The 25,473-nt window shown below is 42.5% G+C and overlaps 1 protein-coding gene across 1 annotated transcript in view; it reads left to right on the forward strand.

Annotated features, from left to right (window-relative positions):
• LOC144679990 (putative aminopeptidase NPEPL1) overlaps nucleotides 1-25,359 on the forward strand; it is a 42,692-nt gene extending 17,333 nt beyond the window's left edge. Inside the window, exons 6-12 of the mRNA XM_078541051.1 lie at nucleotides 773-915; nucleotides 4,272-4,349; nucleotides 12,012-12,112; nucleotides 12,576-12,699; nucleotides 14,263-14,439; nucleotides 18,782-18,892; nucleotides 23,235-25,359. Of these exons, the coding sequence (XP_078397177.1) occupies nucleotides 773-915; nucleotides 4,272-4,349; nucleotides 12,012-12,112; nucleotides 12,576-12,699; nucleotides 14,263-14,439; nucleotides 18,782-18,892; nucleotides 23,235-23,396 (896 nt within the window). The 3' untranslated portion in view covers nucleotides 23,397-25,359. The remainder of the gene's footprint in view (nucleotides 1-772; nucleotides 916-4,271; nucleotides 4,350-12,011; nucleotides 12,113-12,575; nucleotides 12,700-14,262; nucleotides 14,440-18,781; nucleotides 18,893-23,234) is intronic.
• Nucleotides 25,360-25,473: the final 114 nt, after the last annotated feature.

A 25,473-nucleotide genomic window follows, 5' to 3' on the forward strand; every position in this document is an offset into this window, starting at 1 on the left:
ATGTTCTATACCTTTTCAAGTGATCAGTATTCCTGTTGCCAGGATGAAGTATTCTTTGCAGAAACTTTATGTAACCTTATATAACCTTGGGATTAGACCATTATGCTGTATAGACCATTAGGGAATGGAAACATAGTGGTTCTTTATAGGGCTAGCAATCTAAAGGCCTTGGCTAATGATTCAGACACATGAGGTTAAATCTCACCACAGCAGCTGGAGAATTTAAATTAGTTTAATTAAATAAATCTGGAATAAAAAGCTAGAATTAGTAAAGATGGCCCTTTAACTAGTGGCCTGTTGTAAAGCCCATTTGATTCACAAATGTCCTTTTGGAGAAGGAGTTCTGCCATTCTTATCCAGTCTGACCTATATGTGATTCCAGACCCTCAGCAATGTGGTTGACTCTTAACTACCCCCTGAAATGGCCATAGTAAGTCACTCAGTTGTCAAGAAAGCAACTCAGCACTACCTGCTCAATGGAATGAGCAATAAATTATGACTTTGTCATGGCCCACACCCTGCGAATGAATTTTTAAAAAAATTACGTTGAGGTGCAGAATTAACCCTAGTGTTGTTTAGGTTTGTGGCCTTATACCTGGTTCCTTTGAATACATAGCCAAACTGTGTATTTGAGGGTGAACTGAGATCTTGATTGCAAAGTTCATTGGACTTCACCTCTCATTGTAATTGGATTGTTGCAATATGTGTTAGCAATCCTTTCACATTGTTTCCGTCGAGTATCCATTTGATTTGTATTTGTTTGGCTATTCAGGTATCTATGGAGTTGGAAAAGCTGCAGTGAACCCACCTGCTCTTGCAATACTTAGTCACAAACCAGAGGATGCTACACAAACTATAGCCTGGGTCGGCAAGGGTATTGTTTATGACACTGGTGGTCTCAGCATCAAATCAAAGGTGATGCGACTTTCCTATTTTTTGTGTTCTTACCTTTGCTGATCACTCTCACTACACCAAATTTAGAATGAACAAATCTGATCCAATATTTTAATTGTTAAATGTTGCATTTTTTATGAATTAAAAGTTAGGTATGCAAGTAAGATGAAACCCAACATATTTTGTTTTCCATACACTTAGAGGAGACAAATGTGCATGAAGACTTACATACTCAATATAGTAATAAGAGTTTACAACACTAGGGGCTGAATTCTCCGGTCGGTGAGCGGGGACGGAGCCCGCTTACCGACGTGTAAAATGACAAGGGGTGATGTCAGGCGGATGTCCCGACGTCACCGCGCGTCATTTAGGTTTTCAGTTCGGCGGGCGCACAGCTGACTCGGCTGCGTGCCCGCCGAACTGTCAAAAGCCTATTAAGGTCTGTTAAAAACTAATTTAAACAATTGAATGAGCTGCCCTCCAACCTTAAGGTTGGCGAGGGGGCAGGCGAAGAGCCCAGGAGGCCTTCACATTTTTCATGAAACCTCATCCACGGGCGGGATGAGGTTTCATGAAGTGTTTAAAAATGCAATAAAAATTTTTTTAAAAATCATTGATATGTCCCAGCTCATGTGACACTGTCACATGAGGGGACATGTTTTAAAAGTTTTCAAATACTTTATTTAGAAATTTTAAACTTAAATAAATCTCCTTAAGGCACCTCTGTGCCTCAGGGAAATTTCTGCGCTCTTTTGCGCGCATGCGCGAGAGATCGCACTCCCGACTCAGGGAATTCCCCTCCCTCCCGCCTGCACAAGGAGCGCTTAGCGCTTACGGGCGAGCATCATGCTGGGTAAGCCTTAATTGGCCCGCCCACGTAAAATGGCGGCATGCACCCAATCGGGGGCGCTGATCGGTCTTGTGCTCACTCCCGCCCACCTCCGCAGAACCTCCCTGACAGGGGTCAAAATTCAGCCCTGTGTTTTGCTGCAAGTCTGTCGGCATTATCCTTAAAATACCCCAACCAGCATATGGTTTTAAAATGAGTGTGGAGAGCGGGGAGAGTTCATTTGAAAAAGAGAGCGGGGAGAGTTCATTTGAAAAAGAGAGCGGAGAGAGTTCATTTGAAAAAGAGAGCGGGGAGAGTTCATTTGAAAAAGAGACCGGAGAGAGTTCATTTGAAAAAGAGAGCGGGGAGAGTGCAGTAAGATAAGGGGCAGAGTAACGTCACGAACTGCAGCTTGACGCGAGTTTTTTTTTATTTGTTCATGAGATGTGAGCTTCGCTGGCTGGGCCAGCATTTATTGACCATCCCTAGTTGCCCTTGAGAAGGTGGTGGTGAGCTGCTTTCTTGAACCACTGCAGTCAATGTGGTGTAGGTACACCCACAGTGCTGTTAGGATTTTGACCCAGCAACAGTGAAGGGACGATGATATATTTCCAAGTCAGGATGGTGAGTGACTTGGAGGGGAACATTCAGGTGGTGGTGCCATATATCTGCTGCCCTTGTCCTTTTAGATGGCAGTGGTCGTGGGTTTGGAAGGTGCTGTCTAAGGAGCCTTGGTGAATCCCTGCAGTGCATCTTGTAGATGGTACTTACTGCTGCTACTGTGCTTTGGTGGTGGAGGGAGTGAATGTTTGTGGATGTGCTGCCAGTCAGGCAGGCTAGCTTGTCCTGGATAGTATCAAGCTGCTTGAGTGTTGTGGGAGCTGCACTCATCCAGGCAAGTGGAGAGTATTCCATCACACTCCTGACTTGTGCCTTGTAGATGGTGGACAGGCTCTGCGGAGTCAGGAGGTGAATTACTTGCACGATTCCTAGCCTCTGACCTGCTCTAGTAGCCACAGTATTTATATGGCTAGTCCAGTTCAGTTTCTGGTCAATGGTAACCCCCAGGATGTTGATAATGGGAGATTCAGTGATGGTAATGCCATTGAAAATCAGGGGGTGAAGGCTGGATTCTCTCTTGTTGGAGTTGGTCATTGCCTGACACTTGTGTGATGCGAATGTTACTTGCCACTTGTCAGCCCAAGCCTGGATATTGTCCAGGTCTTGCTGCATTTGGACATGGACTGCTTCAATATCTGAGGAGTCACGAATGGTGCTGAACATTGTGCAATCATCAGCGAACATCCCCACTTATGGCCTTATGATGGAAGGAAGGTCATTGATGAAGCAGCTGAAGATGGTTGGGCTGAGGACACTATCCTGAGGAACTCCTACAGTGATGTCCTGGAGCTGAGATGACTGACCTCCAACAACCACAACCATCTTCCTTTGTGCTAGGTATGACTCTAACCAATGAAGAGCTCTCCCCCTGATGCCCATTGTCTGCAGTTTTGCTGAGGCTCCTTGATGCCACATCCTGTCCAATGTGGCCTTGATGTCCAGGGCAGTCACTCTCACTCTCACTTCGGGAGCTCAGTTCTTTTGTCCATGTTTGAACCGAGGCAGGGAGTGTTCGGAAAGCAGCTGATGGGTGAGCAGGATTGGTGAGTATTTCTAGTCTTTAATGTAAAAATTAAGGTCTTTAGTTTGTGTTTAGGTCTCTGGTCTTTTTTTTCCTCTCTTAGATATAGCTTGTTAAGTATACAGTCGATACTGATGTAAAAAAAATCAATTACAATAAAGTATAAAGGGGGGAATTCTTCAAGTATAAAGAGCAGGGTTACTAGAGTAATTAATTAATATAATAATATAATCAAGTAGATTATGGGGAAAAGGCAGGAAAGTGGAGTTGAGGATTATCGGATCAGCCATGATCTCATTAAATGACGGAGCAGACTCGATGGGCCAAATGGCCTCCTTCTGCTCCTGTGTGTTATGGTCTTATGTTTGTTGCATTTGTGTGAATTCCTTAGTGTCTGAGTTAAGAGTAAACAGTTTAAAAGTTTTTTTACCTTTCAGTGTAAATAGTTTGTTGGGTATTATGTTTAGTAATACCACTGCAAATATTTTAAAAATCTTCACCGACTGACTAACAAAAAAACTGTACAAAGTGCAAGAGCACATATTTGGGCATGATCAAATGCCATAGATCACCAATTTGATCTGGTGACAAATTGACAACAGACCTACTGGAACAATCATAGCTCCAGATTAAGACTGTATTGGCTCTGATGACCTTAACCTGTGACTTCTGTTTATAGTTCAGAACGCTACCTGAATCTGTGTAGTTAAATAGTACAGTATGAGGAATACAGTGAAAAACTCAGTAACCCCAATAGAAATAAAAAAAAGTATCCACTACTGTGACCAGACGGTAATAAAGCATAACCAATTAAATTTGTCACTTATTTTACATGTTCGTAATTAACTTACTGGGTTTTAACCATACCTTTGTAAACATGAGAGTTGAATTGGTCTCCTTTTGTAGACATGCATGCCAGGTATGAAGAGGGATTGTGGGGGTGCTGCTGCTGTCCTAGGAGCCTTCAGAGCTGCTGTGAAACAGGTGAGTATGTACCTTTCCGTTTCCGGTAGTAAGGGATCCCAGAAATTGTATTAAATGAAGGATTTTAAAAAAAAATTTATTTGTGAAATATGTTTCAGAGATTCTTTCTCTTTTCTTTGCCTTCCTTTCCTGAAGCTGACTCTTGCTGGATACAATTTAATGAGCACTGGGCGACATCTACTCCACTAAGTGGCTTTAGGCAGGTCAGGCTGCAGCTTAATAGAGCCGGGATTAAGTACCTTGCCGAGCAATTTGTGAATGCTATTAGGGAGGGTTTAAATTAATTGGTAGTGGTATGGGGATCAGGAGGAATTATCAGAAAGGAATACCAAGGTGCACAGAATACTGGGAGAGGTAGGTAGTACTAGAGTAGGGAATAGTAAGTTATTGGACCTGATTAGAGTAAGGGAGAAAGTAATAAAGTCTAAATCAGGGTTAATGTACATGTATGTGAATGCACAGATTGTGTTTAATAAGATTGGTGAGTTACAGGCACATGTAGACATGTGGAAATATGATGTTGTGGCCATAACAGAGACCTGGTCAAAGGGCAGCACTGGGGGTTAAATATTCCTGGATGCGGAGGCTGTGGTGTGCGTGCGAGGGGGGGCCGTGGTGTGCGTGCGAGGGGGGCCGTGGTGTGCGTGCGAGGGGGGGCCGTGGTGTGCGTGCGAGGGGGGGCCGTGGTGTGCGTGCGAGGGGGGGCCGTGGTGTGCGTGCGAGGGGGGGCCGTGGTGTGCGTGCGAGGGGGGGCCGTGGTGTGCGTGCGAGGGGGGGCCGTGGTGTGCGTGCGAGGGGGGGGCCGTGGTGTGCGTGCGAGGGGGGGGCCGTGGTGTGCGCGCGAGGGGGGGGCCGTGGTGTGCGTGCGAGGGGGGTGAATGTGTGTGTGTTGTTAAGACTCACTGGGGATAGTGCGCTGCAATATCCAGCCCTACTGCTCCCCGAGCTGCAACAAATGTGAAAAAGTTTGATCAACGCACCCGATTGTTTAATTTAGGTTAACAGAATATGAATAGAATACAGGTTTGTAAATTTAATAAGTAAATATCTGTTTATTGAACAGTTTGTCTTTAACCAGTGGCAAAAAAAATAAATATGAACTGCTGGTTTCTAACTCTGTAACCCAAACTCTACCCCCTTCTTAAATCCCCATACACACACATACAAGACACATAAAAATGTGTATTTTAAGGGTGGGATAAAACAGTTCAATAGCACCAATTCCAGGGTACAAGATTCGATAGGTTGATTTTAATCGATATCTTCCAAATTCCTTTCAGTTCTTGTTGATGACAATAGGTGGTCTCCCAGCACTTTCAGTGTTTAGTTCACTGGTTGAGAACTTGCCATTCAATGTTCAACAGTGATTTTCCCCATTGCCTCTTGACAGGGGTTTTCAGAGAGAGCAGGTTATAGAGATATGAGGAGAATAAGCCAGCTAGCTATGATTGTGGAATTACTGGAATCTTACACATATAGGTGCAAGAGGTTTTAGGTCTTTTTCCTTTCAGGCTAGGAGCTATTCTGCTGCACTTCTCTCACATAAACCCTAGTCACCTGGTCAGGAACCATAAGAACATAAGAAATAGGAGCAGGAGTAGGCCATTTGGCCCTCAAGCCTGCCCCACCATTCATTAAGATTATGGCTGATCTGCCCCAGGCCTCAACTCCTCTTTCATGCCAGCTCCTTATAGCTCTCAACTCCCCGATATTTTAAAAATCTATGTACCTCCTCTTTAAATACTTTCAGTGATCTAGCCTCCACAACTCTCTGGGATAGAGAATTCCAGACATTCACTACCCTCTGAGAGAAGAAATTCCTGTGCATCTCAGTTTTAAAAGAGTATCCACCTATTCTGTAACTATGTCCACGAGTTCAACATTCCCCCACTAGTGGAAACACCTTCTCAACATCTACCCTGTCAAGCCCCCTCAGAATCTTATACATTTCAGTAGGATCACCCCTCATTCTTCTAAACTCTAATGAATAAAGGCCGAACCTGTTTAGCCGTTCTTGATAAGCCAACCCCTTCATCCCAGCGATCAGCCCATTAAAACGTTGTTGCCAGGCAGTTCCCCAACAGACCACACCCCTCCTCAGCACCACCCTGTCTTTCATGGCATGCTCTGTTTCAGGACAGCAACATCGTATATATCCCTTACATTGTTCCAGTGGACATGTCTTTCAAACTGTGGCCATTGTAATTTTAATCCGCAGCTCAACAGAAATAAAAAGATATGTTCTTTACTGTGTGTTTGTGTGTGTGCGCGTAAGGGGTGAGTATGTGTGAAGGGTGAGTGTGTCTGTGTATGAGGGGTGTGTGTGTGTGTGTGTGAGATGAGTGTGTTTGTGTGTCTGTGTGAGGGGTGAGTGTGCCTGTGTGGGTGAGAGGTGAGTGTATGTGTGTGTGAGGTGAGTGTGTCTGTGTGGGGGGGTGTGTGAGAGAGGCGACGCACACACTCTCATACACAGAAACAGGCCTCTCACACACACATGCGCACGCGCGCACACACACTCTCACCCCTTACACACACTCATCCCTCACACACACTTATCCCTTACACATACACACACACACTGCTCTCACGTGCACGCACACACACTCACCCCTCACACACACGCACACATGCATGTGCACACAAGCACACATATATACACATTTTCCCATTTAAAAAAAATTATCAATTTATTGTTTTGGCTTATTTTTTTGCTCAGCAAGTTGTTTCTTTTCATACATCAGCTTTTTGTTTGAAATTCATATTTAATGTTGTGCCAAACCTTATCTTTCTGCAACTTGTTCATCGGCTCATTGAGTGTGAGAAAAAATTGAAATGTGCCCCCCCCCAACCCGTGCAAAAAGGTTGGACAAGCCTGATGTAGAGGAACACATTTACAAGGAAATTACAGAGAGGTTTGAGAAGTATAGAGTAATTGTAATGGGGGACTTGGATTATCCGAATATAGAATGGGATTTTAGCAGTGTAAGGGGCAGAGAGGGACAACAGTTCCTTAAGTGTGTTTAGAAAATTTTGTACAGCAGTATGTCCAACGAGAAGGGAGGCACTGCTGGACCTGGTTCTTGGGAATGAGGTGGGCCAAGTGGATCAAATATCAGTAGGAGAACATTTAGGGGACATTGTGTAATAATGTTTAGGTTGGTTATGGTAAAGGATAAAGAACAATATAGAGTAATAATAATTAACTGGGGGAAAGCCAACTTCAATGGGGTAAGAATGGATCTGGGCCGAATAATTTGGAATCAAAGGTTGGCAGGCGAAACTGTGGCTGAGCAGCCTTCAAAGAAGAGATAATTCGGGCACAGCCAAGGTATATTCCATCGAAAGGGAAATTAGGGTAAACAAATCCAGAGCTCCCTGGATGACAAAAGAGATACAGATTAAGATGAAGAAGAAAAAGTGTGTTAATGACAGATGTCAAGCAGATGATAAAATGGAGAATCAGGCTGAATGTAGAAGGTTCAAATGGGAAGTGAAAGAGCAAATAAGAGAAGCAAAGAGAGAGTATGAGAAGAGACAGCCAAAATACAAGGGAATCCAAAGGTTTACTGTAAGCATATAAGTGGTAAAATGAGGAGTAGGGCCCATTAGGAACAAGAAAGAGGATTTACACAGGGAATTGGGGGAATAGCTGAGGTGTTAAATGAATACTTTGCACCTGTATTTACCAAGGAAGAAGATGCTACCCAGGCCATGGTGAAAGAGGAGGTAATTAATACAATAGAAGGACTTAAAACTGATGAGGAGGAGGTATTAGGTAGGGTATCTATACTTAAAGTTGATTAAGAACCAGGACTGGATGAAATGCATCCATGGATAATGAGGGAAGTGAAAGTGGGAATGCAGAGCACTGGCCATAATTTTCCAGTTTTCCTTAAACTCAGGCGTGCTTCCAGAAGACTGGAGAATTACAAGTGTTAAACCCTTGTTTAAAAAAGCGTGTAAAGATGAGTCTAGCAACTACAGGCCAGTCAGTTTAACTGCGATGGTGAGGAAACTTGTAGAAACAATAATTTGGGACAAAATTAATAGTCAGATGGACAAATGCGGGTTAATTAAGGAAGGCAAGAACAAATTTGTTAAGGGAAAATCTTGCTGTAACTAACTTGCTGGAGACTTTTGAAGAGGTAACAGAGGATTGATGAGGGCAGTGCTGTTGACGTGGTGTATGTGGACTTCCAAAAGGCATTTGATACAGTGATGCACAACAGACATATGGGCAAAGTTATAGCTTATGCAATAAAAGGGAAAGTAGCAACATGGCTACGAAATTGGCTGAGTGACAGAAACAAAAGAGTAGTGGTTAATGGATTTTTTCCGGGTTGGAGGAAGGTCTGTAATGGAGTTCCCCAGGGGTTAGTGTTGGGATCTTGCTCTTTCTGATGAATATTAATGACCTACACCTGGGGGTACAGGACACAATTTCAAAATTTTCAGATGATACGAAACTTGGATGCATTGGATGCGCAGAGGATAGTGCAGAACTTCAAAAGCACATAAACAAGTTGGTGGAATGGGCGGAGAGGTGGCAGATGAAGTTTAATGTGGAGAAATATATAGTAATTCGTTTTGGTAGGAAGAACATGGAGAGACAATATAAAATAAAGGATACAACCCTGAAAGAGGTACAGCAGCAGAGATACCTGGGTGTATATGTCAATGAAGGTAGCAGTACAGGTTGAGAGGGTGGTTAATAAAGCATACAGCATCCTAGGCTTTTTAATAGGGGCATAGAATACAAGAGCAAGGAGGTTAATATTGAACTTGTATAACACACTAATTAGACCTCAGCTGGAGAATTACGTTCAGTTCTGGGCGCCGCACTTTAGGAAAGATGTGAAGGCATTTGAGAGAGTGCAGAAAAGATTCACGAGGACGGTCTCAGGGATCAGGGGGAGGTGATTGCATAGTGGTATTGTCGCTGGACAAGTAATCCAGAGGTAATGCCCTGGGGACCCGGGTTCGAATCCTGCCACAGCAGATGGTGGAATTTGAATCTTATGATGACCATAAAACCATTGTCAGTTTTTTTTTATTCGTTCATGGAATTTGGGTGTCGCTGGCTAGGCCAGCATTTATTACCCAACCCTAATTGCCCTTGTTCAGAGGGCATTTAAAAGCCAACCACATTGCTGTGGGTCTGGAGTCACATGTAGGCCAGACCAGGTAAGGGTGGCAGATTTCCTTCCATAAAGGGCATTAGTGAACCAGATGGGTTTTTACAACAATCAACAGCGGTTTCATGGTCATCATTAGACTTTTAATTCCAGATTGTTGTAAAAACCCATCTGGTTCACTAATGTCCTTTAGGGAAGGAAATCTGCTGTCCTTTCCTGGTCTGGCCTACATGTGACTCCAGCCCCACAGCAATGTGGTTGACTCTTAAATGCCTCTGAACAAGGGCAACTACAGATGGGTAATAAATGCTGACCAAGCCAGTGACGCCCACATCCCATGAATGAATAAAAAAAAACTTCAGTGAAGAAGGTAGATTGGAAAAGTTGGGACTGTTTTCTTTGGAGAAGAGAAGACTAAAAGGAGATTTGTTAGATGTATTCAAAATCATGAGGGGTTAAGACAGAGTAGATAGGGAGAAGCTATTCCCACTTGTGAAAGGATCAAGAACTTGAGGACCCAGATTTAAAGTAATTAGCAAAAGAAGCAAAAGTGACATGAGGTAAAACTTTTTCACGCAGAGAGTAGTTAAGGTCTGGAATGCATTGCTTGAGAGTGTGGTGGAGGCAGGTTCAATTGAGGTATTGAAAATAGGAATTTGCCGCCATCAATCAGCAACGTGATCCCAGAGGTTGTTGATGCCTTCACATATCTAGGCTCCACAATCACCAGCAATCTGTCACTTGATGCTGAAGTCAACATGTGCATAGCAAAAGCTGCAGTTATGTCCAAGCTGAGTAAGTGTGTGTGGAACGACAGCAATAAAAACAGAAAATGCTAGAAAAACTCAGCCGGTCTGGCAGCACCTGTGGAGAGAGAAACAGAGTTAACATTTCAAGCCCATATGACTTCTTCAGAGCTAAAGAGAAGTAGAATGTGATGGATTTTTTACTGTTTAAGAGGGGCTGGAGCAGGTGGAGCAAGGTGGAAGGTCAGGGATAGGTGGGAACCAAGGAGAGATTGACAAAGATGTCATGGACACAAGAGTGTTAATGGTGTAAATAAGTGATAAAGACACATTGGTCCACTCCTCCATCACCCCCAACTCCTCACCCCCTTCCCACAGCATCTTCCTATGCAATCGCAGAAGGTGCAACACTAGCCCCTTTTCCTCCTCTCTCCTCACCGTCCAAGGTCCCCAAACAGTCCTTTCAGGTGAAGCAGCGCTTCATTTGCGTCTCCTTCAATTTGGTCTACTGTATTCGCTGCTCCCAATGCGGTCTCCTCCACACTGGGGAGACCAAACGCAGACTGGGTGACCACTTTGCGGAACACCTTCGGTCTGTCTGCAAGCATTACCCACACCTTCCTGTTGCTTGCCATTTCGACACACCATCCTGCTGTCATGCCCACATGTCCGTCCTTGGCCTGCTGCAATGTTCCAGTGAAGCTCAACACAAACTGGAGGAACAGCACCTCACCTTCCGACTAGGCACTTTACAGCCTTCCGGACTTAACATTGAGTTCAACAACTTCAGACCATGAACTCTCTCTTCCATTTTTACCCCTTTTTTAACCCATGTTTTTAAATTTTAATTTTTATCTACTTTTATTTTTATTTTTTATATATTTGTGCATTTTTTAAAAAAGCCTTTTCGCCCCCCCCCCGCCCAGGGCCACCTGTCACTTGTTTCTATGTTGTGCTTTCACTACCGCTGGCCCTTGTTCTGCTATTAACATTCTGTTATCTTACCTTTATGGAACTATCAGCACTTTCTTCAGCCTTTACCACTACTACTAACACTTCCTTTGTCTTGTGTCCATGACATCGTTGACAACCTCGCTTAGCTCCCCCCTTCCTTTTTATATACTTACAACCTGTTTTTATATTGTTAGCTATATTTTATTTTTCCCCTTTTATCAATTTTTTGGTAGCCCTTTGCTGGTTTCTAAAACCCTTCCAATCCTATCTAATCTAATGATCTAATTTATTTTTTCACTATTTGCCAAAGATGCTAAAGCAAGACTCAGTTTGTCTTTCTCATGGCCTTATTGGTTTGAGCTACTGCTTTTAATGTTCTGTTCACCAAGCTCCCTCTACTTCTCAACTTTAAAGTGTTGTCATTTAAGGTGTAGTTCATTTCCCTAATCCTTCTTTCAAACTGTGTTTCACAATTTGCCTCATCCTCCCATATATACTTTACATATATAATATTTATAAAGAAAATGTGTTTACCCCTGCAGTTTACATTTTCTGTTTTTCTCTAACATGTGGCATATTTGCATCAATTCATATATTATCTTCATAAAGTATCTTATATGGTGCCTAATTATGTAGCGCATATAATGAAGAAAAATTACATGTTTGTGATTTATTGAGTTTAGTTTGATATAGTTGCAACTCAAAATGTGTTGCTGATTACTAAACTACATAATGTATTTACAATGAGATTCTACTTTAAAATGTCTTGTTAATAACCTTTTGTGCTTATGGGCACTCGTTCAACAATTTCATTTTTTTTAAATCAGGGTTTTAAAGAGAACTTGCATGCGTTGTTCTGCTTGGCTGAGAATGCTGTTGGAGCTAATGCAACAAGGCCAGATGACATTCACCAGCTGTACTCTGGAAAGTGAGTTAATGGAGTGACGCTGAAATGCATAGTCCTCCAGTTTTGTCTTAAAAAAAAAACAAGAACAAAAGAATCAGGAGCAGGAGTAGGTTTTGTTTCAACTTAGTTCTCTTAGTAATATCTTGTAATGTGCATCTACTGGTTCACTTGAATGTGTAATCAGAATACAGGATGTAAAATAGTAAGATCACTTTTATTATCCGATTTTATTCTTTCAGTAGCTTTTAGAAGAGATTACGAAGTTGACTTGAATGCTGTTTGTTAATATTTTGGTTAGGTGCTCAGACTGGTTTATTGCTTTGGATATTTGCAATTCTATGCTTTCTACAACCCATGACTACTTTCCGCATCCTAATCTTGCAAACGCTGTGGCTGTATGAACAAAATGAAGTGAGGTTTTAAGTCAAGATGTAAGCAATATCAATTCTAATCTTCTGCTTACCAAAGCTTCTTTATTCAATAGAACTGTTGAGGTCAATAACACAGATGCAGAGGGTCGCCTGGTTTTGGCTGATGGAGTATCGTATGCTTGTAAAGATCTCAAAGCAGACATCATCTTAGATATTGCTACTTTAACTGGAGCTCAGGTAGGTAAACATTCCAGTTATAATAGACAAGCATTCATATATTCTGATCCTAGTCTTAATTTACATAGACTCCAAGGGCAAGATATTGAGGTTGACGAGCGAGGGGCGGGGCCTGCTCGCCGACACGTAAAATGATGCGGGATGATGTCGGGCAGAACTCCTGACGTCACCCTGCTTCCTTGCAATTTTCAGGTCAGCGAGGGTGCAGCCGAATCAGCTGTGCGCCCGCCAACCTGTCAACGGCCAATTGAGGCCATTTAAAAAGTTATTGAGCTAGTTAATGGACCTGCCTGTCCAACCTTAAGGTTGGCGGGCAGGCCGGGAGCCCTGGCGGGCTTCTGAAAAGGCATGAGACCTCATCTGCAGGGGGGATGAGGTTTCATGTATGTTTTTAAAAATTTAATAAAAGTTTGAATGAAAGTGATGGACATGTCCCAACTCGTGTGACAGTGTCACATGAGGGGACATGTCAGGGAAATTTTAATTTTGTGCATTGACCATTTTTGAATTTGGTGCTGATCTCCCTGAGGCAGCACTTAGCCTCAGAGAGATGGGTGTGCTCTTTTGTGCGCATGCGCGAAAGAGCGCACTCTCGGCTGAGGGAATTCCCGCCCTCCCCTCCCGCACAGGGAGCGCATAGCCTTAAATGGCCCACCCACGTAAAATGGCGGCGCACGCCTAATTGGGGGCGCTGATCGGATGTGCCCCTTCTCCCCCACCCCCACAACGGGAGGGATACTTCTTCCCCAAGAGTCACCTAAGGTTGGAGTGCATTTTATTGGAGTGGTATTTTAACTGGAAGTAGCAGTTTCCATTGGGCGTGTGGCACTAATTATGAACAGTTGAAGATAAAAAAAGCACCTGTTAAAGATAAGCAATATCAATACTAGCTGATTTATATTTTCAAGGTATTAAGCCTTACGCCAGCAACTGTTTTCCATTTTATTTACTACTCTATGAACAATAGATTTACTTGGAATTTGCTCAATTGCACATCGGTTGAGGGCGGAGGATGGTTATAGTCATGTCCAAGAGTTGCTTAATGTGAAAACCTAACTTACTGTCAAATACAAGGTTTGACTAAAAACGCATTGTTTGCCTTGGGAAGCTTAGTTGGTTCTGGGAGTCAGTCACACCAGAATTCTTTTGTTGGTATCCCCCTCATCATTGTGCAATGTCCTTACTCTGCCCACTTGCTGATCAAGAAGGGCAGTCTGTTCCTAGTGGCACTTGCAGTTGACCATTGGTGATGTGCAACATCAGCCCAAAAGTAAAAAAGAATTTAAGCACTTCTGCTAGCCTCATTTAGAGGATTCTGAGTACAAACTCTCCTACTAGTCCTCTGTCACAATGTAGTGGCTTCCAATGCATTTTTGGATGAAAGCAATTTATAAAACTGGTGTATAAATTGTCTTTCACCAATCCAGCTTGTCCTACTTTCAGATTTTGGCTCCTATATGGTTAATAGGTGATACCTTTATGATCGTATCAGACTATTGAATTCGCTCTCAATATGTTGTAGCTAAGTGAACAAATCTTGCTTGATTTTTCTTTTTTAACCAGGGTATTGCTACTGGAAAATACCATGCTGGATTGCTGACCAATAGTGAAGAATGGGAACGCGCCTGTGTAAAAGCCGGGCAGAACAGTGGTGATCTTGTGCAGCCGATGGTTTACTGTCCTGAACTGCATTTCAGCGAATTTACTTCTGCTGTGGCAGACATGAAAAATTTTGTGGCTGTAAGTTAATGGACTAATCAAAGCTAACCAGATGGGCACCTCTCGTTGGGATGATTGTGCTTTGTTCGTTATTTTAGATTTGTGTGGCTTCTCTTTGAGACATAGTTGTTCTGTACAGAACATTCTTCATTGATTTGCAAAGTAGAATCTAGTGTAAAATTTAACAGAAGAACTAACTGGTCAATCCAGTCATCCTCACCTTTACTATACTGATGAAACTAAATAGCTGCTATTCAGTTTACAAGGTACTAATGTTTGTACCAAGTGAAGGTGTAAAAACAGCTTTTATTAAGGTGAGGAATGTCAGAATTGGGAAATTAAACATCTTCCATTTTAAGCACCCAGTGATCGCTTCAAACTTACAATCGCTACATGCAGAGGAAAGGTCTGTCCCAACAATGATCTTTAACACCGTCATCTAACTAACATTCCATCCAACACCCACTTCCCTTGTCCTCCATCCTTTTGACATTTCTGAATAGATTGTCAGTCAGGGTCAGCTTTCTGCTGTGAGATGTAGGATTGCTAGGAACTGGGTTGAAACTGACCCAACAGCGTAGCCTTTCAGGGTCCGCTGAATGCTTTTAAACTAATTTAGCTCAAACTCCCAAAACAAAACATCTCTTTGGACTGCACTTCTTTGCAAACAGTGTAGACATCATGTCTCCAGCTAAGTAAGCCTACCTGCTATGGCTCTTACCTGTCTAGCTGTTAACCCCTAAAGTCAATATGGCCCAGTCTTTTAAGTGTATTTTCTACAGTTAAACTTTAATCTTCCCGGAACTAAACATTACCTCCAAAATACTAACGTGACAAAATCTTCATCACAACATTCTTATGAAGATTTAATTTCTGGTTGTTGGCAATAATTCTGTCCAGTACTTATGATCCTATTTTGTAGTTATTGTCCCATAGTTGAGTGGCTTGCAATGTCATTTCAAAAGGGAATGAGTCAATTACATATTGTCGATCTGATAAAGAGACCAGGCCAGACCATACTCGAGTCCTACAAGAATATTAGTGATCTTGTTGGGCCTTTATGACAAAAATTGAAAGGCACAATACTGTGGATACCGGAAATCTGAAATAAAAGCAGAAAATGCTGGAAACACTGAGCAGGCCTGTCAGCATCGATGGAAAGAGAAATAGAGATAATGTTTCAGGTCGATAACCTGTCATCAGAACTTTGACAACCTGGACACTTTGCACATTTTTCTTGATTTTAAATGATTTTAAATTAACATAAGTAAGGGGATGATTGTATAGTTATAGGATGAGCCTTAGAATCTTAAAGAAAATTATTGCTTTTTGTGGTGTGTGTGTATTGGAGATGATGGCGTAGTGTCACTGGGCTAGTAATCTAGAGGCCTAGACTAATCCTCTAGGACAATGGGTGCAAATCCCAATTTAAGTATTTAGTTAAAAAAATCTGAAATTGAAAGCTAGTCTTAGTTTCATGGTCACCATCACTATCATCAATTGCTGCAAAAACCCATCTGATTCACTAATGTCCTTCAGAGAAGGAAATCTGCTGTCTAGTCTACATGTGACTCCAGATCCCAGCAATGTGGTTGACTTTTAATTGTCCTCTGAAATGGCCTATCAAGCACTCAGTTCAAGGGCTGTTAGGGATGGGGCACAAATGCTGGCCTTGTCAGGGATACCCATATCCCATGAAAGAACAATAAAAATGGACTAACCAGAAGTGACAAATGGAATTTAACCTGGAGAAGTGTGAGGTAATATATTTGGGGAGGGCAAACAAGTCAAGGGAATACACATTAAATGATAGGATGCTGAGAAGTGTGGAGGAGCAGAAGGACCTTGGAATACATGCCCACAGATTCTCAAAGGTAGCAGGACAGGTTGGTAAGCAAGTTAAGGTTGTGTGTGGGATACTTTTACTTGCCAAGGTTTAAAATATAAGAACAGGAATTTATTAAACACTAGCTAGGCCACAGCTAGAGTACTGTGTATAGTCTGGTCACCGCAATACAGGAAGAATGTGACCTCAGCAAGGGTACAGAGGAGATGCATGAGGGTATTGCCAGGACTCAAAAAATTTTACCTAGGAGGCAAAGTTGGACAGGCTGGGTTGGTTTTCTTTGGAAAAGAGGATGCTGAGGGGAGATTTAGTTTTTTTTTAACTCTTTGTCATGGGCCGTGAATTTTGCAGGCAAGGCCAGCATTTTTTGCACATTCCTAATTGCTTTTGAGAAGGTGGTGAACTGCTGCAACCCATCTGTAATAGGTACACGCACTATGCTGTTAGGAAGGAAGTTCCAGGATTTTGACCCAGCAATGGTGAATAAGCAGTGATATAATTCCAAGTCAGAACGATGTGCAACCTGAAGGGGAACTTGCAGGTGGTGGTGTTCCCATGAGTCTGCTGCCCTTGTCCCAATAGGTGGTAGAGGTCATGACTTTGTGAGGTGCTGTCAAAAGTGCCTTGATGAGTTGCTGCAGTGCATCTAGGATATGGTACACACTGCTGCCACTGTGTCAGTGGTGGAGAGAGTGAATATTTAAGGTGGTGGATGGGGTGCCAATCAAGCAGGATGCTTTGTCCTGGATTGAGTCGAGCTCAAGTCTTGTTGGAACTCATTTAGGCAAGTGGGGAATATACTATCACAATTTTGACTTGTGTCTTGTAGATGGCGGATAGACTTTGGGGAGTCGGAAGGTGTGTTATTCATCGCAAAATTCCCATCGCCTGGCTTGCTGTTGTTATCACACTATTCGTATGGCTAGTCCAGTTAAGATTTTGGTCAATGCTAACCCTGAGGATGTTGATAATGGGGTAATTCAGCGATTGTAATGCTGTTGAATCTTGAGTGGAGATGGTTAGATTATCTTCTGTTGGAGATGTTCATTGCCTAGCACTTACATGGTGCGAATCTTACCTGCCACTTATCAACCCAAGCCTGAATGTTGTCCAGGCCTTGCTGCAAGTATCAGTATCTGAGGAGTTGTGAATGGTATTGACACTGCGCAATCATCAATGAACATCCTTACTTCTGACTTTATGATGGAGGCAAGTTTTTGAAGCAGCTGAAGATGGTTGGGCCTAGGACTCTACCATGAGGAACTCCCACAGTGATGTCCTGGAGCTGAGATGATTGGCCTCCAACAACCACAGCCATCCTCCTTTGTGCTAGTGAACCAACCAGTGAATGGCTTTTCCCCCTGATCCCCAACAAATGTAATTTTGCTAGGGCTCCTTGACACCACACACTGTCAAATGCTGCCTTGATTTCAAGGGCAGTCACTTTCACCTCACCTCTGGAGTTCAGCTCATCTGTCCATGTTTGGACCAAGGCTGTAATAAGATCAGGAGCTGAGTGTCCCTGGCCGAACCCAAACTGAGGATCAGTGAGCTATTGCTGAGTAAGTGCTACTTGATAGACTGTCAACGACATCTTACACTTGACTGATGATCGAGAGTAGACTGATGGGATGATAATTGGCCGGGTTGGATTTGTCATGCTTTTTGTGGACAGGACATACCTGGGCAGTTTCCCACATTGCCGGATAGATGCCAGTGTTGTAGTTGTACTGGAACAGCTTGGCTAGGGGTGTGGCTAGTTCTGGGCACAAGTCTTCAGTACTATTGCTGGAATATTGTCAGAATCCGTAGCGTTTGCCATATCCAGTGCGTTCAGCCGTTTCTTGATACCACGTGGAGTGAATCGAATTGTTTAAAGATTGGCATTTGTGATGCTGGGACCTCTGGAGGAGGCCGAGATGGATCATCCATTCGGCAATTTTGGGTGAAGTTGGTTGCAAATGCTTCAGCCTTGTCTTTTTGCACTGGCCTGTATGAATTGATTTGAGGTTGTATGATTGAGGGAATAGGAAGGACCTATTTCTCTTAGTAGAGAGGCCAATGACAGATAGGTTAGATTTAAAGTAATTGGTTGAAGGATTAGAGAGGAGTTGAGAATTTTTTTCACCCAGCCATTAGTGAGGCCTAGAACTCACTGCTTGAAAGTGGGGTAGAGGCAGAAACCCTCAGCGCATTTAAAAAGTACTCGCAAAGATTCTTGAAGTGTTGTAACCTCTAAGACTGCAGTCTAAGAGCTGGCAAGTGGGATTAGACTGGATAGCTCTTTTTCAGTGGCACAGACATGATGGGCCTCCTGTGGTGTAAATTTCTATGATTTTATAAGAGTATCTGTAAACTAGTTTATATTTTGCTCTATGTTTTTATTCACAAATGTTCAATATGTGAACACATAGAAATTACTTATAAACAAGCATTTTCATGTAAACTGTGTTTAATTGCAGAAGGAAACCAGCTGAATGGATTTAACTCAAATCTAATCTGGTTGTTTTATTTTAGGATCGAGCCAATGCTATGAGTTCATGTGCAGGCTTATTTATTGAAGCACATATTGGTTTTGATTGGCCAGGAGTCTGGGTGCATATTGACATGGCTTCCCCAGTCCACACTGTAAGTAATACTAGTTTATCTCTATACAGCAGTAGCATGAGTTATGTTTGACGATAAGACATAGGAGCAGAAATTAGGCCATTTGGCCCATCAAGTCTGCTCCGCCATTCAATCATGGCTGATAAGTTTCTCAACCTCATTCTCCCGCCTTCTCCCCGTAACCTTTGATTCCCTTACCAATCAAGAACCTATCTATCTCGGTTTTAAATACACTCAATGAACTGGCCTCCACAGCCTTCTGTGGCAATGAATTCCATAGATTCACCACTCTCTGGCTAAAGAAGTTTCTCCTTATCTCTGTTCTAAAAGGTCTTCCCTTTACTCTGAAGCTGTGCCTTTGGGTCCTAGTCTCTCCTACTAATGGAAACATCTTCCCCGTGTCCACTCTATCCAGGCCTTTCAGTATTCTGTAAGTTTCAATCAGATCCCCCCCATATCCTTCTAATCTCCATCGAATATAGACCCAGAGTCCTCAAACGTTCCTCATACGTTAAGCCTTTCATTCCTGGGATCATTCTTGTGAACCTCCTCTGGTTCCCTCTCCAGGGCCAGCACATCCTTCCTGAGATACGGGGCCCAGAATTGCTCACAATATTCTAAATGTGGTCTGACCAGTGCCTTATAAAGCCTCAGCAGCTCATCCCTGCTTTTATATTCTAGTCCTCTCGAAATAAATGCCAACATTGCATTTGCCTTCCTAACTACTGACTCAACCTGCAAGTTAACCTTAAGAGAATCCTGGACTAGGACTCCCAAGTCCCTTTGCACTCCAGATTTCTGAATTCTCTCCCCATTTAGAAAATAGTCTATGCCTCTATTCTTCCTACCAAAGTGCATGACCTCACACTTCCCCACGTTGTATTCCATCTGCCACTTCTTTGCCCATTCTCCTAACCTGTCCAAATCCCTCTGCAGCCTCCCCGCCTCCTCAATACTACCTGTCCCTCCGCCTATCTTTCTATCATCTGCAAACTTAGCCAGGATGCCCTCAGTTCCTTCATCTAGATCATTAATTATAAAGTGAAAAGCCGTGGTCCCAACACTGACCCCTGCGGAACTCCACTAGTCACTGGCCGCCGTCCTGAGAAGGACCCCTTTATCCCCACTCTCTGCCTCCTGCCAGACAGCCAATCTTCTATCCTTGCTAGTACCTTGCCTCTAACACCATGGGAACCATGGCTGACAAGGGAACTCAGAGACAGCATAAAAGCTAAAGAGAAAGCATACAATGCGGCAAAGAGCATCTTACTGAGCAGCCTCCTGTGTGGCACCTTGTCAAAGGCCTTCTGGAAGTCCAAGTAGATAACATCCATTGGCTCTCCTTTGTCTAACCTACTCGTTACCTCCTCAAAGAATTCTAACAGATTTGTCAGGCATGACCTCCCCTTGATGAAACCATGCTGACTTTGCCCTATTTTATCATTCACTTCCAAGTATTCTGAAATCTCATCCTTAATAATGGACTCTAAAATCTTACCAACGACCGAGGTCAGGCTAATTGGCCTGTAATTTCCCGTCTTTTGCCTCACTCCCTTCTTAAACAGGGGGTTACATGAGCGATTTTCCAGTGCTCAGGGACCCTCCCTGACTCCAGTGATTCCTGAAAGATCACCACTAACGCCTCCACTATCTCTTCAGCTATCTCCTTCAGAACTCTGGGGTGTAATCCATCTGGTCCAGGTGATTTATCCACCTTCAGACCTTTCAGTTTTCCTAGCACCTTCTCCTTGGTAATGGCCACCATACTCACCTCTGCCCCCCGACTCTCTTGAACTTTGGGGATGTTACTCGTGTCTTCCACCATGAAGAATGACGCAAAGTACCTATTCAGTTCCTCTGCCATTTCTTTGTTCCCCACTACTACTTCTCCAGCGTCATTTTCCAGTGGCCCAATGTCCACTTTTGCCTCTCTTACCCTTTATATATCTTAAAAAACTCTTGCAATCTTCTTTTATATTACTGGCTAGTTTACCCTCATATTTAATCTTCTCCCTCCTTATTTCTTTTTTAGTTGTACTCTGTTGATCTTTGTAGGCTTCCCAATCCCCTGGTTTCCCACTGCTCTTTGCCGCATTTTATGCTTTCTCTTTAGCTTTTATGCTGTCCCTGAGTTCCCTTGTCAGCCATGGTTGCCTTGTCCTCCCTTTAGTATGCTTCTTCTTCCTAGGGATGAATTTTTGCTGTGTCTCCCAAATTACTCCCAGAAACTCCTGCCATTGCTGTTCCACTGTCTTTCCTGCTAGGCTCATCTCCAAGTCAATTCTGGCCAGCTCCTCCCTCATGCCTCTGTAGTTGCCTTTATTCAACTGTAATACCGTTACATCTGATTCCAGCTTTTTCCTCTCAAATTGCAGGGTAAATTCTATCATATTATGGTCACTTCCTCCTAAGGGTTACTTCACCTTAAGCTCCCTTATCAAATCTGCCTCATTACACATCACTAAATCTAGAATTGCCTGTTCTCTAATGGGCTCCACCACAAGCTGCTCCAAAAAGCCATCTCGTAGACATTCCACAAATTCCTTTTCTTGTAATCCATTACCAACCTGATTTTCCCAGTCTACCTGCATATTGAAATCCCCCATGATCACTGTAACCTTGCCTTTCTTACACGCCTTTTCTATCTCCTGGTGTATCTTGTGCCCCACATCCTGACTACAGTTCGGAGGCCTGTACATAACTCCCATTATGGTTTTTTTACCTTTGCGGTTCCTCAACTCTACCCACACAGATTCTACATCATCTGACCCTACGTCATTTCTTGCTATCGATTTAATTTCATTTCTTACTAACAAAGCAACCCCACCCCTTCTGCCAACCTGCCTATCTTTTCGATAGGATGTATATCCTTGGATATTTAGCTCCCAGTCCTGATCTCCTTGCAGCCATGTCTCCGTAATGCCCATCACATCATACCTGCCAATTTCAATCTGCGCCACTAGCTCATTTACCTTATTTCGTATACTGCGTGCATTCAGATACAACACCTTCAGTCCTGTATTTCCTGTCCCCTTTCTCATTGTCATCCCTTTATCTGATGTGCTTGAAGTTAGATTCCTAGCCCTTTCCAAACACTCTGTCCTATTTTGTGTTCTGGGGACTTTAATAGCCTCTCCTGGGCTCTCCTTTCTTTTCAGTTTTTTCAAAGTTTTCCATGAAGTTGAATCCACCCCCCAAACGCTAACCTGCTGCTTTGTTTCCCATTTATCATACCTCTTGGAGTTTTACCCCTTCCCTTCCCCCCCCACTTTCTAGTTTAAAGTCCTGTTGACCATCCTATTTACCCTTTTCGCTAGAACATTGGTCCCAGATCGGTTCAGTTGGAGACGGTACCAACGGTACAGAGGCATTCGGTAAAATCTATACCATATCTCCAAATGCATATTAGTGTAGTAAACCAATTTGTTTATATCTTCAAGTGTAATTGTCTGACTGAAGTTCCATTTTAATTTAATTTTGTGAACTTAAAGTCACAGATATTTACACACTATTTCCTCTGTGGTGGTGTTCAGCCAAATTTCTTCCTGCAACTACTTCTATGCTCGTCTTCTATTTTCTACTTCTTTCTACATCTATTTCTTGGTTTTGCTCTTGGGAGGAGGGGGATTAATGATGCCTGGGTCTGGGAAAACATGGATGCCACAGTGGCTCCAAGAGTGCTCAAGACAGGTAGGCCTGAGGAGAACTCAGAGGTGGTGGAGGAGGGGGTTGTGGGTGGGGGGTGTTGGCAGTTTGAGAATGTTCGGAGTGGTTTAAATGAAGAGCAGGATATATGGTGACCAATCACCTGCCACTACAGCAGCAAGGCGAATTGATTATGGAAGAGAATTGTTTTTCAGTTTTACAGTGACATTTTAGTGTTGTTGACATTTCAAATCTCCTGTACTATTTCAGTCTCATTTTAGAGGTTCAATTTATAATAGTTTATTGTAAAGGTTTGATTTTGCTCAAAAAGATGGGATAATGCAAAATTGTTCCTCTCTATGCAAAGGATTTTTTTCTAAATGCGCATTTAGGAAGCTTCCCAAGGAGGATCCTTCATTAAAAACGTGAGGCATAGGAGTAGGCTATATGACTGCTTGAGCCTGCTCTGCCATTCAATAAGATCATGCCAGATCTTCTACCTCAACTCCTCTCTCCCAATCTATCCCCATATCCCATGATTCCCTTAGACTGCAACCTAACATTCGCAGCTCTCTCGAGAATTCCAAAGCTTCACAATCCTCTGGCTGAAGAAGTTTCTCCTCATCCCAGTTCCATTGCAGTTGATTTTCACATTTCTCTGTAAACAGGGCAAAGAGTGTAAGAGCAGGAAAACTAATGTTTACATTTTTTCCATCAGGGAGCACGTGCTACAGGCTATGGGGTAGCACTTCTTCTAGCATTGTTTGGTCGTGCAACAGATGATGCATTATTGAACTTTATTTCACCAATTGGTGTTAACTTCACTACAGCAGGTGATGATTCAATGGAAAATTGCTCCAAAAAGAGACGACTGGTATGAATTCCGCTTGAGATTATGTACGTTCTTTTTAGTATGGATTTGGATGTGGACTATTGCTGAGCCAGTGTGAGGCATCTCTTTTGAATTAAGCTTACGCATTAGTATTTAGGTTCACACAGCATCTATTTTAACTACACCCTTGATGGTGTAAATTTGCCAGGTACTGGCATTTATAGACATAAGTTGGATCATGTTCCAAGTTTGAATTTCAAATGGCCAGTAGAAATCTGTATCACTTTGGCTTTATTACTATAGCTTGTGATTTATTGGCTTGCAAAAAAAATTGCAACTTTTTGCATAACTTAAATATGATTCTTCACCCACATTCTAGGATATTTGAATATTTTATTTTCAGTTTCATTTGTCTTAAGTTGAGATACACTGACAAAAAATCTGATCATGTCCATGCTTATCTTGGGGGTTGGGTTTTGCAGCATTTGTAATTTCGTCTACAAACTGATTATGGATCACTCTTATGGATCTTCATCAGTGGCTCTCAGCAGCTCTACTGCTTTTGTATGCCATTCCAGCCTACTGCCAGATGTTACCAGAGGAGTTCAGTTCTCACCCCCTTGTAATGAGAGAAGGGTGACAGGACAGTCCCATCACCTTTGGAGCAAATAAATGGGCTATATTAAAGCTAAAGGATTGTCACTGAATCCAGGAATTGTTTTTCTATGTTGCTGGGGAAAATGTCTTCATTTGGCATCCACTCAGGTATTTAGACAAGGCTGCAGTACTTGAATTACACTTCCATGATTCTTAAAGAGTACATTTCATATAAAATAATAGTTAGCAGAGTTTTCCTTTTTTAATTCATTTTATTTTATTGAAGACTGTCCAATTGAGTAGCTGTGACTTCTAGGCCACTGTGGTAGTTTTGCCAACTTAGTGTGTCCCCTTGAATCCAGGAGCTAGACTGTTGAAAATGATGGGGACTGAGACCTCAGGCCAGTGTGAGCTGCCGTTGAGAACTATGGGAGCCCCAAGATTAATGGGACTCCCCATGGATGCAGAGCATTAATCTAACTGCATGGTATCCTGGGGCTCATAAATCTAGAATAATTCTCAGGCCAGTCTGAAGTTGAGGCTTTGCACTTTCTTCCCTGTCAGCATAGGAGTGATTCTATTGAGAAGCCACTGAAGCAGTGGAGCAAGAAGAGGTACCCTACTTGACGCTCTCTGTGAACTGTGAGAGTGATATATTTCCAAAAATGTCAGCAAATTCTAGTTGGTGTATTTTTAATTTGTGTAAAAGATACACACCGCCCTTTTAAAAATTTTGCTTCATCTCAGACTTGCCTTCCCTTTTAAGAATGCCACGTGTCTTATCAGCCTTACCAAACTTTTTAATCTGACTTGACCAATGCCTTAAACATGCATTCTTTTAGGAAAACATAGACGCTTTTGTGTGTACTATGGCTGAAAGATCATGGGATTTTAAAATGACATTAATTGAACTGAAAATCCAGATGTGAGCTTCGTTAAAGATTGCAATGCCTTTATTCCCACCATTTCTTACATGGTGTCTGACAGGGATTGGGGATTATATTATTCTGGACAAGGTCAGGTTTTTTACTTCAATGAAATGTTTTTACTTTAGAAACTACTGTTGGCCAGATTTGCACAGTGGAGCCCATAAAGCTTGAGATGGACTGTTGGAGGTCACATCGATTGCTTATAAGGTGACTCAAACTCTGCCTTTCTCCCTGTCGCAAGAATGAAAAAGAATTTTTGCAAATGAATTATATGAATGCTGCTCAGTTTAAATTTAGAGAATTAACCTTGTCTGATTAAATCTAGAATAGCTAAAAGTTGTAATAAGTTTATCAAATTTGTCTTGGCTCTACCTCGCATATACTTGTAAAACAATTTATGTGAAGATTTGTCTTGTCCAAACATAAAGCAATTTTTGTATAGTTTTATGTATTTGAAATGATGCATATAAAACAATTTGACACTTTGCAAGATTCTTCTGTCTATTTAGTGAATCTGACATTGCTATCATGATTGTAATCAAGGGTAGGATTTTTTGGATGGTCAGGTTTCCCACCCTGCCACACAAAACATTGGCGGG

Source organism: Cetorhinus maximus, chromosome 4, assembly GCF_964194155.1.
Source record: "Cetorhinus maximus chromosome 4, sCetMax3.hap1.1, whole genome shotgun sequence".
Taxonomy (NCBI): Eukaryota; Metazoa; Chordata; class Chondrichthyes; order Lamniformes; family Cetorhinidae; genus Cetorhinus; species Cetorhinus maximus.